General features: G+C 54.4%; 5 protein-coding genes across 5 annotated transcripts; 3 read left to right on the plus strand and 2 right to left on the minus strand.

Moving 5' to 3' along the window:
• Window positions 1–4,796: 4,796 nt before the first annotated feature.
• On the plus strand, window positions 4,797–6,653 carry CGCA056_v012050 (Secreted protein; the record flags this gene model as incomplete). The annotated part of the gene is made up of 1 exon (XM_037327294.1): window positions 4,797–6,653. The coding sequence occupies one exon, from the start codon at window positions 4,797–4,799 to the stop codon at window positions 6,651–6,653; it is 1,857 nt and encodes a 618-aa protein (XP_037174364.1).
• A 3,412-nt stretch (window positions 6,654–10,065) lies between these two features.
• CGCA056_v012051 (uncharacterized protein) lies at window positions 10,066–12,127 on the plus strand (the record flags this gene model as incomplete). The annotated part of the gene is made up of 2 exons (XM_037327295.1): window positions 10,066–10,109; window positions 10,159–12,127. The coding sequence occupies 2 exons, from the start codon at window positions 10,066–10,068 to the stop codon at window positions 12,125–12,127; spliced, it is 2,013 nt and encodes a 670-aa protein (XP_037174363.1).
• A 5,974-nt stretch (window positions 12,128–18,101) lies between these two features.
• CGCA056_v012052 (3-beta-hydroxycholanate 3-dehydrogenase (NAD(+)) 2) lies at window positions 18,102–18,908 on the plus strand (the record flags this gene model as incomplete). Its single annotated transcript, XM_037327296.1, has 1 exon — window positions 18,102–18,908. One exon carries the CDS (start codon window positions 18,102–18,104, stop codon window positions 18,906–18,908), a length of 807 nt encoding a protein of 268 aa, XP_037173995.1.
• Window positions 18,909–20,079: 1,171 nt separating this feature from the next.
• CGCA056_v012053 (uncharacterized protein) lies at window positions 20,080–22,800 on the minus strand (the record flags this gene model as incomplete). The annotated part of the gene is made up of 1 exon (XM_037327297.1): window positions 20,080–22,800. One exon carries the CDS (start codon window positions 22,798–22,800, stop codon window positions 20,080–20,082), a length of 2,721 nt encoding a protein of 906 aa, XP_037174361.1.
• Window positions 22,801–24,671: 1,871 nt separating this feature from the next.
• Window positions 24,672–27,957, minus strand: cid13 (Poly(A) RNA polymerase cid13; the record flags this gene model as incomplete). The annotated part of the gene is made up of 4 exons (XM_037327298.1): window positions 24,672–27,235; window positions 27,285–27,503; window positions 27,554–27,625; window positions 27,690–27,957. 4 exons carry the CDS (start codon window positions 27,955–27,957, stop codon window positions 24,672–24,674), a joined length of 3,123 nt encoding a protein of 1,040 aa, XP_037174476.1.
• Window positions 27,958–27,985: the final 28 nt, after the last annotated feature.

Genomic DNA, 27,985 nt, shown 5'->3' on the forward strand with positions numbered 1-27,985 from the left:
CCCGCCGGCTTTCCCCTCTAAAAGCCTCCTTTGTCAATAACATTCCTACGCGAATGAGGGGGCAGCATTGGAAGCCGACTTCGCGTCGGCGCCAGCAGCTCTACACCCAGCTTGTCTTGCGGACGACGCTGCTCAGACGCATCCAAGGCGACGAGGCGATCGAAACCAAGGCAGCTGCGGCTGGCTAAGCTGAATTTTATTCAGGCAACAGCAAGGCGTCCTCGTACAGGGGATGATAGCCGTGGGGACTCTAATACTTAGTAGACAAGGGGCGGTTTTGGAGGCGAGTGATTGGAGATACGGAAGTGGCAAGTGCTGCAGTGAACCACACTAAAACAGCGGTCAATGATAATCAGCGTATAGATGAAGCCAAGGCGAGGATGGCGACATGTCGTTTTCAATCGAGATTACCGGCTGATGAGCTGCAGCGGGAAATGATAGGTAGTTCAGCATCAAGCCCACATCTTCCTTAGCCTGCAGCGGGCTGCCTCTGTGCAGAGGTAGGTGAAAGGTCAGGCCGACATGCATGCGACCCAAGAAACGCTCGTAAAGCTCCTTACTACAGCTTTCAGATTGACCATCCTCATTGGAACTGGCTGTCTTTATCTTCCTGGGAAGCCAGTATCCATAGCCGGTCAGCCATTCCATTTTTCCCAACACACTTCTTAGCTAAATGATGCTCAGCCGGAAAACTTGCCTCGCTTCCAAATCTCAGACCACGCCAAACACAAAAACGACTCTGCCGTATCTCGGGGAAATGCACTATTTATTCGTACCGGGACAGTCAAAAACGTGTTTCTAGCAGTTGTCGCAGGAAGCTGAGTGAGCCAGCGTTCATACTCGTTAAAGCCTTGCAGATTTAAGCTGGATGGGCGAGCTGGCGTTGTTGAATATTAGTCACGACTTGTTAACACGTCGCGACATACGCAAATTTCCCCTTGCAAAATGCAGCAACATGATACTCATGACCATTTGGCAAGGGTCTGCTCGGAATTGGACCAGTACATCATGCCTCAAGCGGACGAACGAGACCCCTTGGATTTTCTCGAGGCACAGAGGCTCTGGAGCCTGTTCAATGACCAGGAAAAGATGCCAGATCTTTTCAATACGCCTGCGCGCGAGATTAAACGTGTGGGAGACGGGACAGCAAAATAGTAAGGAAACCTCGACAAGTCAAGCTTTGATAATAACTCATCATGTCTAGAATTACCAGAAAATATCCTAACTCTTCTCAATCTTGACGCGGTTCGCAGGCATCTCATTCGATCCGAAAAAGACCCTCATATTCGTCACGTGTAGGTAAACTTCGAGCGAGCATCTTTGACTAAGGTATACTAACCATAACTTTCAGGTTTATCGGGTCGAAATATCCTAGATCACCAATGAACTGCTCACCAGAAACTTTTCGATTCGTATGTGCCTATCATCAGGTAGAGCCTTTCTTCCTGGAGACTGTTTTCCCGTTCGGAAAACAGCCTCATCCATTTGAATACTGCCTGGCACATTTCAGATCAAAAACATTTGTGAAAAGTAAGACCGTAAACTCCCCCTCACTTCCGCACTTCGGGGGGTCAGGCGATGCGATCCACGTATCATATTTGTTGCGTTCCGTCGAGCACTTAGGAGCAAAGGGCATTGAGGGTTGGCACATCAGCCAAGCCGCAAATTATCACACTTTTGACCTCGAAAGCGGCCGGGCTTTCTGGTTCACCATCAAGGACAACAAAATGTTCGAGGACCGCATTAAGGATTTGGCTCCTCGCTTGAAGATTCCTTCAGGGCAAGAAACCGCGGATGGTAATGTTGCGTCGTACCTCAAGGTATCTCTGAACACCCACCTGCTTTACCTTTCCTGGTGTGACGAGGGCTGGCGTGAATTCATTAACGACTTTGAAACGTCGATACGGAATATCTTACTTCCTACAAAAGCTGTTCGAGCCCAGCCGGACATCGATGCTGAGTTCTCTCATTATCACACATTCCCTCGGACATTGCAGCAAATGCGACAGCAGGAGACTACGTCAAACAACCTATTCAGACGCAACAACGGGCTCGCCAGCTTTGACCGCGAGAACGAGGCTCCTCCTTCTGCCACTCCATCTTTGGGTTGAAGACCACGAAGCCAGATGAAGAACAGAGCCTTCAGTTTGAAAGCATGGGAGACTTTCCGCAGAGTCTCTACTCGACACTCGGCTTCTCAGAAACCTTGGGAGAGCTACGTCTCAAAGATCTCCAGACTTTACACAGTCGATCAGAGCTGATACAAAGATCAATCTTGGTCTTAGAGCTAAACACTGGAGTATTGCGCAGTATCCATGTATATTACAGCAACCTAACAAAGACGAGACTCAGTAATCCAAAGTACAGAGAAATCGTCGATGGGTTTTTGACGAGAATCGAGTCGACGATTGCCAATCTCGAAACCAGGCGAACACAGCTGAGCTCACTTTCTACGCATCTCACCCAGGGCATGCATTAAGTAAGTGCGCATAAGAAAACAATTAATAGACCATGGTATGCTAATTCTGGCAAAATTAGTATGAAACGCTTTGGGACGGCGATCTAATAATCTGCAATCTAAGTTGGCAGAGTATTCTTTCGAATCCCTCAACATTGCCGACAAGACATCCAAGCAGACGTCTTCTATGCATGTCATCACTGTCGTGACCCTCGTTTTTACCCACCACATTCGTTGCCGTAAGAGAGGCTTACCCTCGTCTTTGCTCCCTGTTGCGAGATTCTGACATTCCCAGACTTTCCTTCAAAGCGGGGTATTAGCCCAGGATGAAAACACCGGCGCATTTAGTTTTCAAGGAGAGAGCTTCAAAGTATTTATCCTTGTTTGTGGGCCATTGACAGCTATTACGGTAGGAGTTTGGTTAAGGGTATTCATGAAACGAAAAGGAGGCAAGAACTGTAAACTTGAGCCTAGAAATGTCGGTATTTCGCAAGACTAGGAAATGGATCCTCCCTACCTACTAGGTATATGAACATACATAGACTAAGAGCAACAGTAAAGAAGCTCGGGGGCATGTGTCAAAGTCACAGTCGCGAACTAAGGCTCCTACTTTGCCCTGTCATTTTCTGGCATCTCCCAACAACGATGAAACCATACCAAAACCTGGTAACTCTTAAAGTTTTCAACCGAAGACATTGTCATAAGCAATTATCAACGTTGATGGATGAAACTTGGCGGACGTACTTTGATCCAAGGGGCAGACGCACACATCTCTAAGCTATTCGGCTGCAAGATTTTCAGACTGAGTTTAGATTTCGGGGATTCCCTGGAGCATTTCCGGCATTGCACGACACTTTGGGCAGACTTTGAGGAAATGGCGGTAAAAAATCATAAAAGCACCCACGATATGGCAGAGTGGGGTTGAGTTCAATTATTGGATCTTCATCTTCAACGACAAAATATCTCTGGGACTTCATATAGAACAAGCCGCCCGGATATGCAGAGTCTTGAGCAAACTGTCGAGAAACGGACATGGCGACCCATAGAAAGAGTTCGAACTCTACTTCGCGTCTATGAAAGTGTGTAAATCAAAGAATGGCAGTGAAATTCAAATTGCGATGGAAAGATACCATTTCTCAAATTCTCGTTACGACGTCGATCAAGTGCTTAGTAGAGTCACAGAGGAACTATAACGGGTCAGACTCCACCTATTGACCAATGTTTACTGGGACATTCGGAAACCCTCAAGTATCTGCGCTTTCAAAAAGTTGATCGAAAGACTTGCGAAGTGCATGGTCGAGAAGAACAAGCAGTCTCACAAAAGTCCGATCTTGACAGGTGCGTGCCCGGAACGTAGTCACTGGCTACGCTTCTTGGCAGAGACATCGTCGATACCCGAAATGCTCAGGAGGACGTCAGGAAAATTTAGCCGCAACCTTTCACAAATGAGGCAGGCGAGTTGTCATCGGACTCTAATTCGGTCTCAGTTCCGTATTCAAAGTAGATGTATGATGTGAATAGCAACAAGCTTAGGGAAGTAATTATTATCAACTTATGAGCAATGTCTAGACAACCTTGGATACCCGGTCGATGATCAACTAGATAGACCTTTGGAACGAAGCTGCTAGAGAAGCTTGTTCTTTCTGGAAACGCTGCCATTGAAATTCGAGACCTTTACATCCCCGTTCATGATGTTCTCTCCATCGTCGTCTCTATTGTCATCTTTGTTTCTCTGTCGTCGTCCGTAGCCTCGTTCCAGTCCCATCCAAGCCTTGAAACTCCCAGATCAAGAACAGTCGTCCATTGGAAACGTATTGCAGCCGTAAAAAAAAGGCGAACACAAGCAATTTCTTCTAAGTGAACCAGGGCCTGATAAGAAGCTGAGCAACGGCAACGGCGTAATTGGCACGAGTGGATACGAGGACACCGGTCCCCACATGGTGACAGGTCCCTGCTGCCAGCTGGCCCAAGCTCATGCAGGTCCGGGGATCGTTCCGCCTAACGCGGCCCACAACACCTGCGCCATCTCGGTTTCACTTTGTTTCTGTTAGCCGAAACCCGTCCTTCGCTCATACTCGCCCATATCGAGAAGGTACTCCCTTAACAGCAACCTTGAGGGATCATCGCTGACGTAGCGGGTTTCCGGGGCAGCTAACAGCAGCTCCCGCCCGTTGCTATCTCAGGCACCCGTGACCGTGACTCGTCCCCAAACAGTAGCATTCCCAGCGAGACCGGCGACTATCAGCCAGCTGTTCGACAGCTACCTTAGCTTCTCCCTCCTCCTCCCAATCCTCCTCCCCTCTCCCCATTCTCCATCAACAAACGCAAACCACCCATCATGGCTCGAAATCAACCACCGACGATGCTCTCCCTCCTCCTCTTCGCGGCCCTCGCATCCGCCGCCCAACCCGGCGCCGCCCCCGCCGTCGCCGCCCCGATGCGCGACCTGACCTGGGGCCAGCTCAACTTCCTCCACACGACCGACACCCACGGCTGGCACGGCGGCCACCTCCTCGAGCCGCAGTACTCCGCCGACTGGGGCGACTACGTCTCCTTCGCCGCCCACATGCGCCGCAAGGCCGACGAGCGCGGCGCCGACCTCCTCGTCGTCGACACCGGCGACCGCGTCGAGGGCAACGGCCTCTACGACGCCTCCGCCCCCAAGGGCCTCTTCACCTACGACGTCTTCCGCGAGCAGACCGTCGACCTCATCTGCACCGGCAACCACGAGCTCTACATGGCCGACGCCGCCCAGCGCGAGCACGACATCACCGTCCCCAACTACAAGGAAAACTACATCGCCTCCAACCTCGACTACATCGACCCCAAGACCGGCGAGCGCGTGCCCCAGGCCCAGCGCTTCCGCCGCTTCAAGACCAAGAACCAAGGCCTCGACGTCATCGCCCTCGGCTTCCTCTTCGACTTCACCGGCAACGCGAACAACACCGTCGTCCAGCCCGTCGAGGACACCCTCAAGGAGGAGTGGTTCACGAAGCTCATCGGCGAGGAGAAGCCCGACCTCTTCGTCGTCATCGGCCACGTCGGCCTGCGCATGCCCGAGCTCAAGAAGATCTACACCGCCCTGCGCAAGGAGAACTGGAGCGTGCCGATTGCCATCTTCGGCGGCCACGCCCACGTCCGCGACGCCCTGAGCTTCGACAAGGACGCCTTCGCCATGGCGAGCGGCCGCTACTTTGAGACCATCGGCTGGATGTCCGTCGACAACATCAAGAAGAGGTCCAAGAAGTCCGACGAGGTCTCCGCCGAGGCCGTCTCCTTCACGCGAAAGTACATCGACAACAACCTGTACGGCCTGCACCACCACACCGGCCTCAACGAGACGACCTTCCCCACCGACCACGGCCGCAACGTCAGCGCCATGATCACAAAGGCCCGCAAGGCGCTCGACCTCGACTACAAGTACGGCTGCGCGCCCAAGGACCTGTGGATGAACCGCGTCGAGTACCCGAGCGACGACAGCATCTACACCTGGCTCGAGAAGGAGGTCCTGCCCGCCGTCGTCCACAACAAGGACCGCAAGGACGTGCCCCGCCTCGTCATCGTCAACACAGGCGGCATCCGCTTCGACATCTTCAAGGGCGCCTTCACCAAGGACAGCACCTTCATCGTGTCCCCCTTCACCAGTGGCTTCAAGTACATCCCCGACGTCCCCTACGGCGTCGCCAAGCGTGTGCTTGACCTGCTCAACCAGGCCGGCAAGATCTTCGAGGCCGAGACGCAGGACGCGCGCTTCATGAACATCCCCGAGATGATGTACCCCATAGGCGACATCCTCAACGCCATGAAGACAGCGGAGGCTGACCAGGAGCCCCGCCGCCTCGAGCTGCGTTCCGAGCAGCACCCCCTCGCTGACGACGAGAAGTCCAAGCCGGACCTCGTCAGCGGATACACCACCAAGGACGACCTCGGCAACGACGGCGACGACACGGAGCACACCCCGATCCCGTCCTTCCCGGTGCCCAACTGCATCCAGACCGCCATCGACTTTCCAAAGGAGGGCGAGCCGGAGAAGGTCGATCTCGTCTTCATCGACTTCATCCTGCAGTGGGTCATCGTCGCCCTCAAGTTCAGCGGTGGCGACTACAGCGACAAGGACGTGCTGACGTATTCCGACGAGACGCTCACCTACAAGATGGGCGAGTGGATCAAGGAGAATTGGAAGGGCGACTGCTGAAATAGAGAAAGCGTAACAGCGAGATTGAGCAGTAGAGCAAGACTTCTCTAGATGCCGGCCCAGATCGCCATCCTATTAGATTGATTATTTAGCCTCGGGTATATGAATCGTGGGAGGAGTTCGTGGATCAGTCTGGGGCCCGTTGTTTCTTCTTTTTTTTAATCGGGCGATATTACACGCATGACACTTTTCATCTAGATCAGACAGACATTGGCTTAAGGGAATATCGGACACGAATGGGACGGGAAATTGGGACGGTTTGGGGACTTTTCGTCTCGTGACATAAGATGCACGAGAACGCAGTAGACTGCAAATGACATAACACCATCCATCTTCACATCGCGACTTCAAGCTGTGCCAAGCCGACGATCGCAGTGCCCTTTCCGCTTGGTCGGCAAATGTGCCCATCCGTCCCTTTGCCCTCTTACCTGTGCCTGTCAGTGTCACTCGCTCACCTGAAGGAGCCCATTCTTCGTATCGTTCCTGCGAGCGGACTATGCCCGTGCCTGGCAAGCAGAAAACGGCCGAGGCGAGCTGGCATTACCTTCGTGTTCGTTGTCTGCGGCGGCTTGCCCCCCTCCCCTTTTCCCTTCCATCCTAACACTCGCTACACGCATGCATTTGCCTCGTGGCGCACGGCAGAGGCCGAAGGACAAGCCCAGCCATGCCAAGATCAGATCGGGAGCAGATAAGGTAAAATGATCGATCAAGAAGTTGACAACAGTGAGCAAGGGGAGGGAGAGGCAAAACCTTTTTGCATGAAAGTCAAGTCTCGTTTTTCACGAGTTAAAATGGAAACGCCCGAGCGGGTGCAGTAGTCGAGGGGGCGGCTCGGTTTAGGCGCGGAATCGAGGCGGCGACGCTATTGACAAGCTGTCAGCTGAAGGGGTTACCTCTTAGCCAGGCACGGCACAGCTCGTGGCTCTCTGCAGCCAGTTGCGACTTTCTTCACAAACCAGCGCATCCCAGCGATCCAAAGAAGGGGCGAGAATGCGCCTCCTCCTATTTCGCTGGTGTTTGCATCGGCCGCCGTCCCGCCCCCATTTCCCTCTCCTCGGTTCAAGTAGATAGGGACGAGATAGTTTGTCTGAGGTTATTTGCCCTTGCTGGATTATCGACTATATGGTGGTGGGGTGGAAAGGGAACGACGCCCTCATTGAACATCATCAAGCTGACTCGAGACTCGCCCTGGGAAGAACCCAGCCGCGGAAGAACGAGTGGAAGATCCGGCGGAGGTTTTTGTTTGGGGCGAGACCACATGTTGCACGACTCCCGAAAACAAGAGGCTCGGGCAGTGGAAACCCAAAAAAAACCAGGATACAATGTTTCGCTGTGTTGGCTGTGCCTGAAGATCTCAATCGAAGTTCGGACACGTTTTGACGTCGTCTGATCCACCTGCACCGGGTATTCTGATGTCAGCGGTCATGGCATTCCCGTATCGACATGGAATGATCGGGGTGCATTGTCGAATTGTCGGGTCCTTTGGGTTTCCGTCAACTCCATTGCCGTCGTCCAACCTAGGAGTTTTTAGGTCCCATCAATGCTCGGATGAACTGCCCGGCCCAGCAAGCTTCAGCTTCTAAAAAGCTAAAAAGACGGCACAAGTCCAAGGAAAACCCCTATTTGCAGTCAGCTTGTAGTACGTACCCCGTCCATCGCGTGTTGTCCATTTGGCGTCTTGTTTCCTTTTTTGATAAGCCTGGCTAAATGCCCCTTGCTTGTTCTCCAAGCTTGCACTAGCTGGTGCCCAGTGTAAGCGGTGGATGGGAGCGTAAGGCAGGTGAGTAATGTACCTTTCAGTTGGCCGAAGCTCGCAGCAACAAGCAGACACGACGACGAACACGATGGAGGCAACATTCGTTGCGACTGACTAGCGACAAGAATTCTATCACTGCGGGAAACTCAAAAGAGATGAGTTCGCGGGTGTGCTGTTGCAGACACCCTTGATCCTGGGGTCCCATTCAGGTGGTATTTTCCGGGGATGCACTTATCATTGCTGTGTCGCTTTATCGGTCGTCGTCACGAGGTCGTTTTCGACCCTTCTTCCGGGGTCAATCGCATTGTAGGTAAGGCTTTGGCCGCTTTGCAGCTCTTGGTTTTCCAGGGGTCTTGCTGGTTTCTCGACGTCCTGTTGGCTCCCTTTGCAGCCTATTCGGACTTCGTCACAACTCGCGCCGGCTTAGTGCCAGGTGTGCCTGAGCCCTGTCTGCAGTCTCCTTGCAGGTGCAGCGAAGCGGTGCCTGAAGGACTCGTTTCTTCCCATTCGGCCGGCCGCCCTCCCCCCTCCCAAAGTGTATTGACGTGCACGCGTGGAGACCCTGTTCAAAGGAAGCGAACCTACGTCAAAAGGGGCAAAGGGTTGAAATTGCAACGCACAGTTGCTAGTACGGCCGTCAGTCGGGGCGGCGAGGGACCTTTCGACGGTGTCGTGTTGTCGCGCACTCATCGGGCTGCCGTTTCATTAAACCGCCAGCCCAAAGAGGTAAAATGTGCTTGGGAAGAGGCCTGTTCGTCATCTCCACAGAGCACACGGTCGTGGTCCACCGTCTCCATCGACCGCGACGACGTCGCAATAGCTCGGCCTGCTCCGGATCATGGTCCCCGTCACGGGCTTGTTTCCATTGCCTTTTGTTTCCCGTCCTCCTCGTCAGAAAAAGACTTGGCGACAATGTTTCCGTTGTCTTTCTTGTCCTCGACTCCTTGCCGTCCTCTCTTTTGTACCTGTTTCTGAAGGGATCAATATTCGGTCTCACCACTCTTTACGCCAGACAGACATCGCAAGCAAGGACTCACCACTCGTTTCTTTTCCATTCACACAAGCCCAACTCTCTCGTCCGCCCTCGCTCGACTTTGGCTGACCCAAAAACACCCCACCAGAGCTCTGCCCTGTCCATTGATCCGGCCAGTTCGTCTTTTCCCGGGCTCCCACTTTGGGAAAGATATACTCTTTACCCCCTGAACCTGCAACGGATCAACTGTCTTGGGGTCGCGAATAAGGATCGTCGCCCTTGTCCATCACCCAACGCATCCTCCACACTTTGCAAAACAGACTTGTCACCCGGGAAGATACGACATGGCCCATTTGCAATAACCACCGCCGCTCTTTTTCTTTCCACGACACTCTTTTGCTCGGTCGCATTTCACGCTCCCGCTGCTCGTCATCGGAGCTATTGACTGCTCCATCCACTCATTCCTCGAGCGACTTTGAACTGATCCTCCCCCCATTTTGTCTGGCTGGATTCTCTTTTAAAAAAAAGTCTTTGGTCAGGCTGTCCGATTCCGGGATCAGGACCCATTCAGTGCATAGCTCTCATTTTGTACCCTCACTTTTGTGCAGTATGCCCCTCTGGACCCCTCTTTGTCGAGTAATTCGGCTGACGTTCGCAGATTCTCGAGACAAATTACCGCAACCATGGTGTCGTTCTTGGGGATGAAATTTGGTGCGGATAAGAAGAAGTGCGCTCCTAATCATCTCGTCGCGGAACCGACGGCTAATTCTTTGCAGGAAGGTTGAGAAAGCTCCGGAGCCGAGGCCCCAGCAGCAGCAGCAGCAGCAGCGAAAGAGGATCGATCAGAACATGCTCGGCGAGGGTCAGTTTTTCGGAACTGACCTCAAACGTCCCGTTATGATCAATGGCTCCCGCCCTGGAACAGCAATGTCGAATAGAAGTTTCGCCAACATGCCTGACAATTTCATGCCCCCCAATGCACAAATGGCTGCCGGGGGCTCATCGCTGTATGGCTCGCGTCCTGGAACAGCCATGTCGAACAAGAATTTCGCCGCCGATTTCCGTCATCCAAATGCACCGTACTTGAATGGAGGTTCATCTTCGTTGGTCGATCTCAGTGCCCCGGGTGGCAAGGGTGGTGTCCGTCCCATGGGATCTGAGAGCAACCTGAACAAGGGCTGGAAGAACGGTTCAGTGACGAACCTGAAAATCATGCCAACCCCACCCATCATCACCAGTGAGCCAGGAACCCCGAACTCGCCTGGCCGCAAGGCCGGCTGGGTCCACCCTCTCGACGTACATTATGCTCGTGACGGTGCCCTCAGCCCGGCCGGCTCCGCAGGTGGCCCCCGGTCTCCCGGGTTCGCACCCAGTCTCGCACCGAGTGTCGCGCCGAGCGCCGCGCCGAGTGTCTCAAATGCACCCCGAAGTCCTCTGGGCCAATTCGAGTTCAACTTGAACCCTGGAGACATACCGAAGCATGATGAACTGACACCAGCGCCCCTGTCGCCAGCCAAAGCGTACCCATCTCCTCCGCAGTCGGTCAACGGGTCCCTACCCCCTATCAAGACCGATTTCAAACCAAAGATCGCCGCTGTCAACACCACCCGTGACGCTTATAGGCCTGGGCCGACTTCTTTGCCTTCTCCAACAGCATCGGCCGAGCGCACTAGTGAAGAGGAGCGCCGATATCCTAGGCCCATCATTCAGAACGTCGCCGCAAAACGGGACACGCTGACGTACCACTCACCAAGACGGCAGAGCTTTTCGATGGACATTGATGAAGACCCGACCAGTCTCAACTTTGGTGCCAAGCAACCAATCGACTCCGCACCGACGGGCCCACCGCCGAGAAGCGCGCTTCGACCTTCGCCACCGGAGCTGAAGAGTCTGCCTCTTCTTCCGCTTAGAATTCAGGCGGCAAGAAGTCCGGGTTTGCCAAGCCCTGGTGCCCCGCCTCCGAGACCTCGCCAGGTCCCGTTCGAGGGGCCGTTGAGAAGCCCGGCTAGGCCTGCAGATGACTGGGTCAAGGCCAGAGAACGAATGGGCTCGGATGCGAGAGAGAATCCAAACTTTGAACCGAGGATGAGAACGAACTCTGATGCCCGTGGACGGACGTTGGAGCGCCGGGGGAGACAGGATTCGGATCCTCAAGAGATGGCCAGCCCAGAGACTCCTGCAACCAAGAACGATCGAAACGGCCAATCGCAGGGTTATATCGGGCCTCCGCCAGCTTCAAAACGGGTGGCGCCAGGGGAGGGGGAGCGCAATTACGGTATCACTCCAGCAAACCGACGACAACCTCCGCCTCCTGTCGAACTGGAACGCAAGGCATCAAACCCTCAGTTCAGGCAAGCAGGATGGGGCGATCGGGACGTACAGCATGGAAGTTTCGCCATGGTCTCTCCTCCAATGCAAGCAGTGCAACAACCACCAACGCCGAGCAAGTTGGTAGCTGTGCCTTCAGGTGATGCAAACTGGCCACTGCCGAGTCCCTTGGCAAGCCCGACATTCGGGACCAGTTCTGGGAGGAGACCATACACGCCAACTGAGAGGTCGGAGGGACAAATGAGCCCGGAATCAAGTGTTCCAGCGGGTCATTCCTCTCGGGAACCGAGATGGGATCAAAGAAGGCCTGAAATTGGCGATCAGAGACGGCCAGATTATGGAGACCACAGAAGGCCGGACTTTGGGCTGAGGGCGCCGACGGGAATTGCAGACGAGTTCCGAATTGGGTTTATTTAGGCAGGAGGTTCGGTCGGGAAGGACTTTGATCTGGGGAGGGGAATTAGATGTCCGGATTCATGAAGATTGGTGAGGTATTTGGCATGAACATACTGGGCAAGGACGACTGGGCATACCTTGGGAGGTACATGAACATGGCGATTGGAAAGGCGCAAAACATTCATACCTGATTTCTTTGAGTTTGGAAGGAGGTGAACAGAACAGAAAAGCACGACTTCCTCGTGTATGGTTCATAATTATTCGAATGAATAGTGTCATTGTTGCATCCCGTTTTTGGACAGTCCGGGTCTTGCGATTGCAGGTGTGTCGTTTGCTCTTTCTTCGACATTGGATCGCAGAGTCACACTTTCCTCAATATTTTGATTCGTCAATCCATCCACCACGCTCCTTCCTGCCCCGAGTGGTTAGAAACGGCCTCGAAAGCAGGAGTTATGTCACAGTGCCTTCCTCAGCTCATGCTTGGAAGTAACATGGCCAGCTCGGTGAGGCATCGGCGGACATGTCCCGGGCCCACATCACGAGTCAACCGCCAAGGCTCGCACCCTCCTGGCCCGGCCCACAATATGGGCTGTCTTTTCGGAACTATCCCCCGAAGATCGGCGGACATAGCTCAGTTGGGAGAGCGTCAGACTGAAGTCAACTTCAATCACTTAATCTGAAGGTCGTGTGTTCAATCCACACTGGCCGCATCTTCCCTTTTTGCTTTTTTCGCGACCGCAACAGACCTTTTGGGGGTCGCTTCATAGAACCGCGCTGACTGACAACCTTCCTTGGATTTCCTCCGGAGAAAAACCAGAAACAGTTGGCATACAAGATCGCCAATTGTGCCCAATTTTTTGCAGTTTGATCGCTCGTCCATCTTTTTTGGTTGCTATTGTTGGATGGGTTCCACAAGGAGGATCGTCAAAAGTTGATGCGTTGCCAAGGGCATCTGCCGCTGACATCAACTGTTTTCTTGCTCAGTCAAGACGTTGACATGCATCCGCGAACCTGTCGCTGAGAGTGTGCATCTAAGAAGAACAAGAAAGCATACTCTTTTGATTGACCCAGTTCTCCCTCTTGCTTTACTTATGTCACACCAACTTTGGACGTGCCGAAATACTTCACACCATCATCTCGAGACGCAAGCGCATGCGCCCGACCTCTCGATAAAAGCTCTCCCCACAACCCGCCATTGCACCAAACGGCCATCGCCAACAGGTTCCAGATGTTTGAGAACTCCCCCTTCCCGGACCCAACCTGCAGCAACTGCCATCTTGGCTCCAGCAAACAATATCACCGCCCACCGAAGTCCCTAACACGAGCCAAGAATTTACCGAAGTCGGACGCCCACCCCCGGTGTCACTGCACTCTCACCAGCCCACATTACGTGTAGATCGACCACGCAATCCGCCACGCTCAGCCGTCACATCTCTAACCCGTCGAAACAAGCACCCAAGAAATAACAGAAGAAATTGCGGGGAAAGGGGGGCCGCCGGCTGAATCACCTTTAACCACCTCCGCGGGCTCCCCTCGGCCGTCTAAACCCACCCGAACCCCGGCCACCGTGACACCGTCACAGCACCCGCCCAGTTCCCGTGCTTCAGCAACCCCCGTCTTCCGCAGATCAAATTCTCCGGGCCGCGGGCCAAGGAACAATCCAAAACAGCCATCGCTGCAGGAACCAGGCTTGCGTGAGATGGAAAGCTCCAATTAACAATTTAGCCATGAATTGAAGCTTAGTGAGGGCCCTGGGAACCGGGGTGGGTGGATTGCAGTCTGCAGGAGCCGCCCACCACATGAGAGCCAGGCACACCAGATGGCCTTGAGGTTTTGTTTGCATTTTACATAATTCGATTGTTCGTCCCTGCCACTGGAAGTCATCCCATACTGGGGCTCTTGGCTCTGGGTCTCCATCCCGTCAGACGTCAATGCTCGGTTTGGGACGACATGCCATCTAAACTTCCAATGTTGCAAGTTGGGCGGCTGTGATGTAGCTCCCAAGACCGCTCCTCTCCCAGTTTTCGTCCGCCGAGAACTGGCATCTTGGCTTCCCTACCATTGCTGTTCGACATCGGCCGAGATGGTTTGGGGTGGGATCCAGATGGCAAGGTCAAGCGAGAAGTGGCCCTCCCCATCCTCCTGGCTTCCCCCCTACAGCAAGTGGTGGCTCCAAGAGCACACAGCACATAAAAGACCCAAGAAGATCCGCCGTAAGATGGGCAGTTGATCTTCCCATCTTCCTCCTCCGCTTCATTCAGTCCTCCTCTTCCCTTGTGTGTCTAACCATTCTTTTCAGTGCTGTGCACGCCCATCTTTTATTCCTTTCCAAGATTACAAGGTCGTTGACGATCATTTTCTCGTGCTCTTCATCTTCAATCTTTTCCCTGGGCAACTTTCACTAGTTCGTTTCCAGCAGTCAAAATGCGTTACACCACTCTCACTGTTCTGGCTCTTGCCCTTCTCACCGGCAATGCGTTGACGGGTGAGCCCTCAAGGATCTCATGGTTCTCGTGAAGGACGTTTTCGCTGACTGTTTTGTTCTTACAGCTCCTACTCCCCAATTCGGCGGCGGCGGCCGTGGTGGCGGTGGCGGTGGTGCCGTCGGAGGTGCCGGCGGTTTTGGCGGCGGCTTCGGCGGCTTCGGCGGCCGTGGAGGTGGTGGAGGTGGTCGTGGCGGCGGTGGTGGTGCCGGAGCTGCCGGTGCCGGCGGTGGTGGTCAACGCGGAGGCGGCGGCAACGGCGGCAACAATGGAGGCAATGCCAACGCCAATGGCGGTAATAACGGAGGTAATGCGAATGCCAACGGAGGAAACAACGGCAACAACGGCAACGATGGCAACAACGCCAACGCAGGAAACAACAACGGTGGAAACGACAACAATGCTGATGCTAACAATGGAGGCAACAACAACAACAACAATAATGCCAACAACGGCAATAACAACAACGCCAACAACGGAAACGACAACGCCGATAATGGCGACGACCAAGCGACCGATGAAGCTGCCGCCGCCGACAACGAGGGCCTGGCTTGCACCGACGGATCCGGAGCCGGCTCCTGTGAAGCTGACGGGCAATGCACCGTCAACGGCACCACTGCCATCATCGAGGGCCAGTGCGGTCAGTAAGCTAGCATCGACACCGCTTCCCGCTAGGTGGGATGTTGAAATCCCAAGAAAATGGGCTCCCCAGGAAAAGAATTCCCACTTTGAGAGGATTCTCTCAGTGTTGCATGTTGTTTTGTTTTCCACCTAATATAAGTAACCCTAATTGATGATGAATGACTACCAAGGTCTTGTGTCAACGTGATTGTTTGGCGTTGAGGGCGTTCTTTGACTCAGCTGAAGTTGTGACGAAGCCGGTCTGGTCTGCTTGTTTTCTCCCGAGAATACTGAATCAGCGCTCGTTGTTCTGGCTGGACACTGTGAACAACTGCTGTCTACAGGTCACTGTTTTGATCACAATGACACTCATTGTTTCCACGCCCTCGGCATATAAATTTTCGCTATTCTGCAATGCTGGGTACTTCGTCAACGAACTCTACAACTGTTCCATCCACCATACACATAACTTACGTCAACTAAGTCTATCGAACTCACCCACAGCCATGTGTAAACTCCTCGTCCAGTGGCACTTTTGCCCAAAGTGCCGCGTAGTTGACGACAGACAGCGCCATCTTCCCGAGACCTACAAATGTGCGGCGAAGGAAAGTTTCGACCGAAGCTTTCGCAGAGTACCCCCTCGCTTGTTCGACTATTGCCCCGTCGGCCGCCGGTACGAGTTCCAATACTCTCCTGGACAAGAGTGCCACGATTGTTGGGTTGCAACCTTGACCATTACACGGGGCCTCGACATGCCATGCCATCAGCCCCAGCATCAGCAGCAGCAGCAGCAGCAGCAAGCCACAAGAACTGGCCGCCAAACTCATCTAGCGCTCACCCGTTCACAAGGCCCTTTTTATGGAGTACCGCTAACCCCTGAGCTTCAGAATGCCGTGCCCGCAAGTCATGCAGGTCGTGCAAGTGGCTCGCCAACCGCTGCTGCGCCTCTGGAGGAGGATCCGCTCTATCATGTCGTTGGGGAGTATGTCCAAAGATTTCTCAGCGATGGACTTAGATTCAGGATGCCTAGCTGGTATAGACCTTGACATTCTGGAGTCTCGAGAGACAACAGTCATTAGTTCGTTTGTTGAGAGTTCTTTGAATATACTTTGCGCTTGTAAATACGACTTTGTGTTCTTTGTGTGTGTGATCAAGAATGTTTATCATTCGAAAACTTGAGCCCGTATCTAAAGAATAATCAGGATCTGTTGTCCTTTGTATACCCCCCTCTCACTTTGTGTCATTAACCGCCTGTGGACATTGAGTTTGCGTTATTTTCAATAAAGCTAACTGCCAAACGCTTATAGACATTATTTCCGTCAACATTTTACGATCATTAAAACATGATGGCCATATCTTCTATAGTTTGTGGCCTAAGACTTTCTAAAGAAGACTGAGAATCAATGTTCAAGAGTTGGATGTTCCTTGGTCTGGGGCTTTCCACTGGGGTCTCCAGCCTTCTTACAAGCCAAATTTCCCAAGCTTTCATGTTTAGAAATGAGCTAGAATGTTCAAAGTTTGATGCAAGAAGTGCTCACATATGGAAAACAGAAGAAATTTTGATTGGAGAAAACCAGTTTTAAACAAGTGTTTTCCTAGGTCGGAAACTCTCACAACGTGATCCTGGGAAACTTTGAGACGATCAATAATCTAGACATATTCACATGTACTTTACTGTCATGCCTCGGACCAACACATCGTTACCAAGATGCTAAATCCCAAATCTTTAAGTAAGAGTGTCGCAAACGAGTACACATCCAGTAAGTCAATCGGGAAAAGTTGCAGACTTCAGACATGCAGTCTGATCACCAGCCAAACTGTATGCGCCACACCTACAACCTGACAAGCAAACCAAGAAACCACGAAACAGAACCCGTCGACACCAACACAAAATTGCGTGCAGAATCGATGGTGGTTGCGTTCATCCCGCTTGCCGCTCTGCCAACACGTCAAAGGCCTGACAAGTGTGAGGTTCCGCCCGCAGATACGAAACCGAACCCGATGCAGCCAGGGATGCCCCCGCCGTATTCGTGTCTTCTTGACTGGGAGACTGCAGCGATAGCCAGGGGCATCGAGAAGATCACCCGAAACTTTACCCCGGGAACTGCAGCGCTTGGCTACATCGCGCGCGTGGGTGCGCTGCGGCGGTTCACATGAGCGGTGACGGCTTCGGGTGGGATAAAGATTGAAGAATAATACCCCTCTTGCGGCCCACACGCGTATTCGGCATTGAGGGATTCATCATCAATCCTGCAATAGATACATTCAGTATGGTCTTGTAGACAGCATGCTACTTGGTTTCCCGACGGAAAATCTGCAGTCAGCACCTTGAAAATACCCAATCCGTCGACTTAAACACCAACGAGCCAACCACAGCGAAACCAAGCTGTTCCGGCGCCGGGCTCGGGATGCTAGGGCGCAGCGTCAAGTAAACTCCATCCAACAAACGGCTCATGCCGGCCACCGATCGGGAGTTAAACACACCGAGGCCCAGCTTGTGCTAGGTAAAGAAAGGAAAGAGAAAGATTCACCCCTAAAACATCGTCGAACCCGAATACGATTCCACCCAAATAGCTCCAGAACGATAACCCACGAAGCACGTCAACAGCGCCACCAATCGAGAGTGCCATCATTCCCCGCAACGACGCCGCCCCGCAACTTTTTTAGCCCCTCCTCGACTGCGTTTGCCCCTCGTGCCATCGAACAGGTCCACCGGCCTTACTTAAGAGATTCCAGAGCCTTCATGACTTTCCTCTCGCATGACCTCACCGTGAACCTCACTCACTCACTCGCGCTAGCCAAGTCTCTCCCGCTCTCTCCTTTCAAAGCCCGAAACTCTCAACCTTAAGCCAATTACACACATACACATACATACACACGCACAATCCACCATGCCCACTCACACCGGCACCACCGTCATCGTGACCGGCTCAGGAGGCGGCCTCGGCAAGTCCATCGCCGAAGCCTACCTCGCCGCCGGCGCCAACGTCGTCATCTCCGACATCAACCAGGCCCGCATCGACGCCGTCGCCGCCGAGTACCGCGACACCTACGCCGGCCGCCTGCACGCCATCGCCGTCGACGTCACCTCCGAAGCCTCGGTCGCCGCCCTCGTCCAGGGCGCCGTCGACCGCTTCGGCCGCCTCGACGTCCTCGTCAACAACGCCGGCGTCATGGACAAGTTCGACCCCGCCGGCGAGTGCGCAAAGGACACCTGGGACTCCGTCCTCGCCGTCAACCTCACAGGGCCCTTCCTCACCACAAAGGCCGCCGTCAACCAGTTCCTCGCCCAGGGCGCCACCTCCGCGTCCGGCGGCCCGCCCGGTCTCATCATCAACATCGGCTCCAACGCCAGCTTCCGCGGCCTCTGCTCCGGCGTCGCCTACACCGCCTCCAAGCACGGCCTCATCGCCGTCACCAAGAACACCGCAGGCTTCTACGGCGACAAGGGCATCTACTCCATCGCCCTGCTGCTCGGCGGCATGGACACCACCAACATCATGGACGCCTTCGCGACGGGCGTCAACCAGGAGGGCATGATGAAGACGGTCGCCGCGCAGCCCGAGTACAAGCGCGGCGAGACGGGCCTGGACCCCGCTGCTGTGGCCAAGTACTGCATCTTCTTGACTGACAAGGATATTGCGTCGTCGGCCAACGGTAGCTGTATCACGTTCAACAAGAACTGGCCGTACGCGTAAAGGACGGTTTTGTTTTGGGGGAAACCGGGGCATGGGGCATGGGGCAAGGGGCGTACACGGCACAATGTCGAGAGAAGTTCAAAAATCGGCGCATCGATTACTTGATAAAAGATTATGAATATTATGAGTTTTGATACCAGTCATCAGTCATCGCACCAATGCTCTGACAATGTAAGCTCAGGTCGAGTGTCTTGGCACTTGGATCCAAACGCACGCAAGCGAGCTATCGCTTGCTTCACTTTTGATTACCAAGGATGAACGAAGCCTTGGATTGGCTGTCAAGTGATGATATCGCCACTGATTTCAGATTCTACGTTGATGGGGGACAGACAGGCTCGTCCCATCAGGGCTTTTACTGGCCATCAAGGTGCAACAGCCATCTCAAACTCACTCTTATTACTCAGGACTCTCTCTCACCTCATTCTGAATAAGCGCAATTGAGCAAGACCATAAAAAAGGTGTGCGCACCACGCAAACGAATCGATTGAATGAATAGATGATGTCAAAAATGGCAAAAGATAGTGAAGATGCGGCCAGTGTGGATTGAACACACGACCTTCAGATTAAGTGAATGAAGTTAACTTCAGTCTGACGCTCTCCCAACTGAGCTATGTCCGCCACGATCTTCGATAGTGCATATCCCCATTTTGACCAATAAGAAGCGTGAGTGGGGCCAGGACTTCACCCCACCCAGCTCTGGCTCATCACCCATGCTCGTGTGAAGCTGGTTCACTCGCGAAGAAAGCTGGTTCATTTCTTTCCATAAATATTCAGTACGAGGGCGTTGTTTCTTTTTATTCGAAGCCTTGAGTAAGCCTCTAGTAGTGACGGCCAAAAGCCGATTTCTGATAAGCTGTGCGGACTTCGCGCCAGGAAAGAAGTCTATTCTCCCATTTGAGCTAGTCGAATCATCTAAATCAGAGCGGAAGAAAGTTTCTTTTGTGGAAGTATGAATTGTGTAACTGCTATCTTGTAAAGAGATCCTAAACGGTCCCTTCCCTGGTGATATGTGCAAGTTCGCATGTCCACACCTACTTGTGCCCGTCTCCTAACAATTTCTCGATTCCTCATGATCGTAATTCGTGAAACTTGTGCCCAAACCGTCGCCCCTCTCATAACTTCGTGAGCTCATTAATACGAAAAGGTCCCCACCAACATTGCCAAAACCACACTACCCTCCATCCCGCACGAGACCAACCCTCCGATCTCTGTCAATGCCCAGCTGCTTCCCCTCCATTCCCAGCAGCATCTTCTCCTCGACAAAAGCAGGATCGCTCCTCCTGAACTTTTCCTTCATATCCTTCACCGACGGCCGTGTGGCTACGGGCAAAGGATCGTCCGGCCACAGTATCCGCTGGACTTCCTCGTCGCTCATCCTCTCGGTCGTCAGGTCGCCGCAGGTCATAGACCTCTGATGGAAAGGCGGCGCAGAGGCCGCGGCCTTTCGCACCTTCTCCATCTCGTCCACCCGGACCCCGAGGACCTCTACCCCCCTCACCAACTCATCCACCTCGTCCTCCATGCCCAACCCTCCGAAGCCCAGCACCAGATCATCAACCCCATTACATTCTCGTGCGCGTCCGTCGACGACCGTCGCAGCCTCTGCCTCGGCTTCAGCCTCCCGTTCCATCTTCAGTAGGTCACCTTCTCCCTTCATCGCCTTCTGCTCTCCGCCTCCAATGACATCCATGCTAGTCAGCTTCATCAACGTCTTCCTCCGATGCGCCTTGACGAACCTCCTCATCAACAACCCTTCGTTCTCCTTGAACACCCGATAAAACGCCCTGTCAGCCAGAGCGGCAGCATGTAAGTCATCCACGCTCTCCATACCGCTCAGGATCCTCAACCTCACATCATCCGTGACACCAGACTGACCCCTCGCCTCCTCCGCCTCCCGGTCTTCCTCCACCCGCCTCAGCTCCTCGGGCCTATTCACCTCCCCAACCACCTTCATCCCTCTCTGCAGAACAGCCTGCACCTCCCCGGATCGATGCCTACTCAATCCCCACCCATGAGCGCGTCCGCTGACCTCAAACAATGTCAGCCCACAGACGCTGTTGTAAACATCGCTGACAGCAGCCCTCAGCCTTGATGCCGGGTCACACAGACCTCCCCGATGAATAGCCTGCGGCGGGCTCTCGACGGTCCTCAACAGCTCGACGAGCTCCGCCAGACTTCTGTCCGGCCGCTTCGCATCCCCAAGAGCATCCTCCTTCATGACCGTCCCCAACAGCCCCAGCTCGCCAAACACAAGCATCAACCACCCCAGGTTCATCGCGTCACACGCCTGACTGCCCCTGGGACACCTCGTCCGCCCCTTCAACACCGCCGAAACCCTCTCCCCATCACCGTCCACGCCTCCCTTCAAACCCCCGTTCTGCTCCTCGCCGCCTCCTCCTCCAGGCCCTCTCAAGTACTCCCTCAAAGCCTCCCTACACACCCCCTCAACCTGTCCCATCTTCACCTCCCTCACCCCCCAAACCCTCTCCTTCACCCTCTCAGGCCACCTCTTCGCCCTCAACTCCTCCTCACTCCTCAAATTCAGCACCGCCGTCTTGCTCATCCGCGCAAACAGCTGCCGGAACCCAAACACAAAGCTAACCACCAGCATCCCGTCCGGCATCTCCTCGCTGCCCATGTGGATCCACCGCGGCAGCCACCGGTGCTCGACCACCAGCTCCAGCGGGCTCGTACACCGGTACCGCAGACACGCCTCCGCCACCGCCACGAACCGCGCGAAGCTCACCTCCCGCGGCACCGCCTCGTTGCGCATGTGCGCCGCCGCAAGCAGAATCCCCAGCGCCCCCTCTTCATCCCGTTCCGCCTGCGGCATCCTGTACAGCCGCGCCACGCTCCCGTCCCCACACACGAACCCCTCCGTCGGCGGCAGCGGCGGCAGCGGCGGCAGCTCCCCCTCCAGGTCCGCGTCGTCGTCGCCCCAGCCCGGGCCGACCTCCAGCCTCCTCCGCCCCGTGAACATCCGCTCAAAGATGGGCGACGTCTCCGCCAGCATCGCGCTCGACACCCGGAACCTCCTCACCTCCCCCTCGCTGTTGAACTCCAGCACAGCGTCCCCGGCCGCCGAGATCACCACCTCCTCCACCTCTCCCGCCCTCCCGTCCTCGAACCCACAGCCGGCCTCCCCGCTCTGCAGCACCCTCGCAATCTCAATAGCCTCCTTCTCCATGCGGTCCAGGTTCCGAAACCGAACGTCGTACTTCGCCCTCGAAAACCCGCCGCCGCCGCCGTCAATCCTCGCCCTCCGCATCTCCTGAATCGCAGACGCCCGAAAGTCAACGTCCCTAAACAACGACTCCGTCATCTCCGCCGTGGCCCCGGGCTCGTGGCTCCGATACGTCGCCGCCAGCGACGCCCGCAGCGCGCCCATCACCGCCTCCATGCACGTCTTCCACTCCCGGATCGCAGCCAAACACGCCTCGCGGCTCGGCGCCGCCTCCGAATGATCCTCTCCCTCATCCAGCTCCACGTTCCAAGACAGAGCCAGATTCCTCCTGCTGAGCGGTGACCGCGGATCGATAACCGCCCGGTCCGCAGAGGACGACGGCCGCCGCCGCCGCCGCCTCATCAAAGACCGGCAGAGCTCCGCGTGCTCCTTGACCTTGGCGTACTCCCTGAACGCAGCATCACACCCCCTCTCGTCCAGCGTCGAGCCGACACATCGTGTGAGCTCCTGGATCTGCCTCCAATTGGCCTTCAATTCGGGCACCGTGATCCCAGAGTCGGAGGCGGCATGAGCGTCGTCGTCGTCGTCGTCGTCGTTGTCGTTGCCGAGGTGTGGTGAGCGCGCCCCATTAAACGAAGCCTCATTGAACGACCCGCTGGAAGCACTGCTGTGGCTGCGGTAGTGCTGCTGGTGCCCTGCAGAAGCCATCGCCGGCATGAAATCTTGATGTGAGGAAATGCTGCGCAGTCGGGGGTCGAAATCATCGAGGAAGCGATGGTGGGGGTTGTTGGTCTTTAGCGGTCTGCCGTTCTACTTGGTAGCTCCCCTCATCCCCGGGACTAAGCACCGGACTCTAGCGCATCCTTCCGGCACGGTCTAATCACATACGCGCTCCCTCTCTTTTCTCTCTCTGTGTCTGGGAGAAAAAGTGGAAATGAGGAGTCAAGCTCGCTGCTCTTACTTCTCGATTTTTGATTTTGGTTTCGAGAAACAATTTGTTTTCATATTCTTCATTGAATCAAGTTCTTCTGTTTGTGTGAACGCTCATGACTTTGAGCAAGAGACAACTTGTCTTAGTAAACTTCGAGTTATCAACAGCTATGCTGCCTTTGGACATTTCTCGATATTTCAAACATCAAATTCAACAATCCATTCAAGCTAACTTGTAAACTGCCCCTCTTCCTCAGAACACCATCCTAAATCCCGTCCCCATCGTACAAACACATCCTCACCCACAAAAACCGCTGCATCCCAAGGGAACGGCTCCCACCCGGCACCCAACACCAGACAGTCGCAGCGAAACAGACGGACATCAGATTGTGTTTCATGGGTCGCAGCCGACAGCGCGCTCCCGCCTCCTGGGCCGCCAGGCACCTGCTGCCGAAAATACGAGACGTTTTGGGGGCCGTCGGATCTGGCTGTGTCAAGCAGGGATCGGTCACCGAGCACACACTGTACGGCACAGAAGGTATCTATCTGTACAGGGCCAGCCGGTGTAAGGCTGAGGATGGGACCTGGGGCAACACGTCCGGATGACGTAATTTCGAGACTCACTGGCAGGCGCCCTGAGCTCTTTGGGAGTACAAACGACACGGCACCAACCACCTCGTGATGGCTTCGTGTGCTTCTTTTGTGGGACCTTCATCTTTGATTCGACGTCAAGAATACGAGGCACTGATGAAGATCTGCCGCATGAGTCGCCCCCTGCTGGTGTCCTACAGAAATCCTCGTGGTGGCTTTTTCAAATCATGTCTTTTAACGCTTCCCGTCTATCTGCTTACACTGACACTAGTCGTTGATATCTTTTTCCGCCCCTATAATGCGGCCATGCTGGATTTTTCTCCATTCTGCCCCTTTCTGGGAGACATGAGCTCAGCCTTCCCCCGTCGGGTATTTGCGACAGTCTCCAGCCGTCTGGGAACACACAGCATTCGTACTATCCACATCCACCCCCCTCTTCTCTTGCATCTTCTTCATGTACCTTTCCACCCAATGGTATGACTCTGTGACAAAAAGAAACTTGATGACGCATGCCTGAACCGTAACCCATACCGAAGACCGTTGCCGCAGATGCAATGAGACAAATAATCAGACCCGCCACCCAGGTATAACGCGAAAGAACCCCCTGCAACCTTTTTATCGGTGAAAATGACGACTGAGCCATAATAATACGACTTTTGACGCTCGATCAAGCACTGCACAATCCCTTGAGATGCACTGGCCCGCTGATACCCGTAACTTTTGCTGGTTCCGTTCCGCTCGTCCTCGTTATCGTAGTCGCCATCAGGCCTGTCCCGGTGCTGATGATCGAGGCTGCGGAAGGCGCTTCTTACAGCACCTCTCCATCCTCGCGGCTCGTTCAACGCAGCGTTTGCCTGTTGACACTTCCACTGGCCTTTCTGCCAGGGAACATTTCCTCAATCCAGAACAGTCGTGTCCAACGCGTCCATGACCAAAGTCGCCGAGTGAGCTCCTCCTGACTTTCAGACCATATCCAACGAAGCAATGCTTGCTTTTCTCGTCGCCCATTGGCTTCCCAAGACAACGTTTGCTCGTGAGCTGCCAGCTTATCCATTTCTTTAGCCACCCTTACGATCTGCGTCATGCTTGGGCGGCAGCTCGCTGGAGACGAATCCGTTGCCTTGGTTCTTCCCATCGCCCTTTTTTCGACCCTTGGTAGCTTTTTGCCATCCTCCGTCGTGACCATGGCCATCGTTCTTGCCGCCACGATGGCCGTTCTCCCGGTTGCCGTTTGTTCTTGCGGGCTGACCCGATTGGCGCTGCGCGTTTGATGACTGAGACTTTGGCGATTGCGTCGATTGACTTTGCTTGGCCTCCTTCACAACCTGACCCTTATCTTTGTGAGCCGGCAGGGTCGACTCTGCGTGGCCACCTTGCAGATCACTCTTCACTTGGAAGTCGCCTTTCCTCACGACTGTCGGAGAAGGCGAACGTGTCTCGTTGATGGGTGAGAGATGTTGAGCATCAATGCTAAGTTGGTGGCCGTTCATCCTGTTCTCCCTGGTCGCCAGATCGAGCGGTGCTATCACCCCACTTTGCTGTCGCAAAGCCCTTCGCTGCAGGGAAATTTGGTTTCCGACGGGAACCTCCGGCGACGCCTGAGCTTGCTGTGACCACCCATACTGATTCATCAAGGCAATTCTGTCGCGAAACGAAGGGTCGTCGACAGGTCGAGGCGCTGAAGCAGGCGAAGCCGTGGCAGCAGTGTTGCTGATCGATGAGGGTGTGGTCGTGCCGTTGACAATCACTGGGGGACGCTCTGAAATAGGTGTCTTCACAGGCTCAGACCGAAACGAAGGCTGACCATCAACCTGGTCCGTAGTAAAACCGCTAATTCCTAAGCCTTGAGCTTGGAGTGGGGTTTCCTGAGACGATCTAGATGAGTCTTCGGCCGGCGTCGCGTCGGGTACTGGGGCTGACTGGAAGGGAGTAGAGCTCGTGCGTAGAGAAGAGCCCGTCCCGTTGACCACCAACGGTCTTGCTGCTGTCCGTCCATTAGCGATGGGAGGAGTTGATGACTGCCCGTTCGCGGCTGACGTGCTCGTTGAAAAGGTTCGAGTATGGCCCAGAGGGGATGGTGAGCGTGACGTTCTTCGCATCCGGCGGTCCAATATGGTCTGCGGGACTTCAGTCGAAAGTCTTCGGCGCCCTTGACTTGGCTGTGAAAGTTCTCCCAAGGCGAGTGTATTGGGAGCACCTTGAGAGCGGGCTGGACTGGATGCTTCTGAAACGTAGTAGCCCAAGTACGCAGCTCCATCGTCGGAGTTTGGCGAGTTGCTTGCAGGCCGTTGAGGCGCCTCGTCGTAATCAGCGTCGTCAGGGATGAAGCTCGGGATCGGAACTCCATTGACCTGGCGGGGCGGATGCGAGCTTCCATTCGTTGGCGTGCTGGAGCCAGGGTAGCCTTGCGCCTGTTGTCCTGCTGGGCCAGACCGCGAAGCAGGCTGCGATTGAGACCTAAGCGAGCTTCCCGACGTCGAGGTGCCGGATTCCGTTGTCACTGAAGACCTTTGCAGTCCTCGACGGTACTCCGGTGTCGCCGTGGTTGTTGCAGGCGAGGATGGGTACGTGAATCCAGACTGGTTGTAGTAGGTAGCGGGGAAGGGAACACCACCATACATGCTGTACCATTCAGGAGCAGCGATGGGAGCACTTAGGGGAGGGTTGTCGAACGAGTTGGTCCTAGATCGCTCGGAGCCCTGCTGCGAGTTTGCGTTGGAGCTTTGCATTCTCTGTGCAGCATGCATTTGCGCAGCCATCTGGGCTTGTACTTGCTGGTATACCTGGGACTGGCTGTAGAGCTGGATGCGAAGGTTATTTTCCTGCTGTAATTGGGCGGCCATGGCTGCACTCACAAGCGCGGGGTACTGAAGCTGGTGAGCTGACGGCTGTTGTGTGTACCAGGCGAGCTCCTGCGGTGTGACAGCTACTTGCGGCATGTACATTGTGTTAGTATCATAAGCAACGCTCGACGACGCTCTCCGGTTGGAGTTTCCGTTGCGGTGGAAGTTGTTAGAATGACGACCGCCACGGTAGTTGCCGCGGCCACCTCCTCTGCCAGAATGCTGCTGCGAAGAACTGCGAATCATGACCGGACGCGAAGTCTGCGCGGGCCTTTGGAAAGTTGGCGGCTCCTCCTTCGGGTAAATGTACTGCTCGCAACACTCATCCAGTTTGGCTTCCGAGATCAGATCAAATGCTCGTCGCAACTCGAGATGAAGGCCGCGGAAAGAGTATTCATCTGCAGTGTTGCCCAAGTTGCGAACGGTGTTGAATGGTTCCTCCACACACAGGAAGTTGTTCAGACCAATATGCCATCCCTTCTCCTGTTTCGACACTTTCCGACCAAGGCGGACCGAGATGGCATTCTTCTCGTAATCGAACTCGTGCGCATAAAACCTGAAGAATTGAAACAAAAGGTCACCCAAAGAAGATTTGTTCTTGTCGCCAAACCCACGAAGCTTGTCGAGGTCATCGGCAAACGCGCTCTCCGGCCCACCCTTCTTAGGGAGCCTTTGGTGTTGTCGCTGGTGCAGTGACGGAAGGACTGGCGGGTCGCGGAGTTGCAGGAATCCGATGATCAGGCAAATCCACGTGTAGGAACTGAGTGTGCCGCCGAAGGCTATTTCGATCAGTAGGTGCGTATTGAAGCAGTAGCAGACAAGTCATACCGGCGTCATTCACGATCCTCTTCCGTGTCCAGTACTTGACAATCATCGCCAGTGGCCTCACTCGTGGGTCGATCTCGACATAAGTGCGCACCATTCGCGTGTTCTCCAAAGCCAGAGTGTTGTTCACGTTCATGTCGCATGCGAGGCCGAGTTCGGGGTCCCAGATTTTGACAATCGGGACTTTCGCGGCGGAAATACAGACCACCTTCTCCATGCCCTCTGCAGAGACGATTAGAAATGACTGGGGAATCATGGATGAAGTAGCTTACTCTTTGCGAGGAGGTTCGCAATCATGCAAACGCCCTCCATCTCCTTCCATGGTGTCGTGATGCAAATGTCGACTGCATCCGGGTCAGTATTGAGGCCTGAATGGTTGTGAGTGGAAATAAGAAGAAATATACGAACCATCGGAGTCATCGGAGCAAAGCAGGTTACCCGACGAACCAAAGAGATTGACGCGGATGTCATTTCCCGGCCACTCCTCGTTGAAGATTTTCTCCAATTTGACGACAAGCTTTTTGCGGTTCTCCTCAACCTTCTCAGTCGGTATTAACCTGTCGTAGAGCTCGCGCATATCTGTGGTCAACTTCCTTTCTTCATCTTCCGACAGCTTGCTCTTGATTTTCTCAAGGTTCGTCTTTTCGAGCTTGTCGCTCCCTAAACTATAGGGCATTCTCCTTCTCGAGTTTACCTGCGCCGTC

The sequence above is a fragment of the Colletotrichum aenigma genome (genome assembly GCF_013390185.1).
Source record: "Colletotrichum aenigma strain Cg56 chromosome Unknown KSG_Cg56_contig08, whole genome shotgun sequence".
Taxonomy (NCBI): Eukaryota; Fungi; Ascomycota; class Sordariomycetes; order Glomerellales; family Glomerellaceae; genus Colletotrichum; species Colletotrichum aenigma.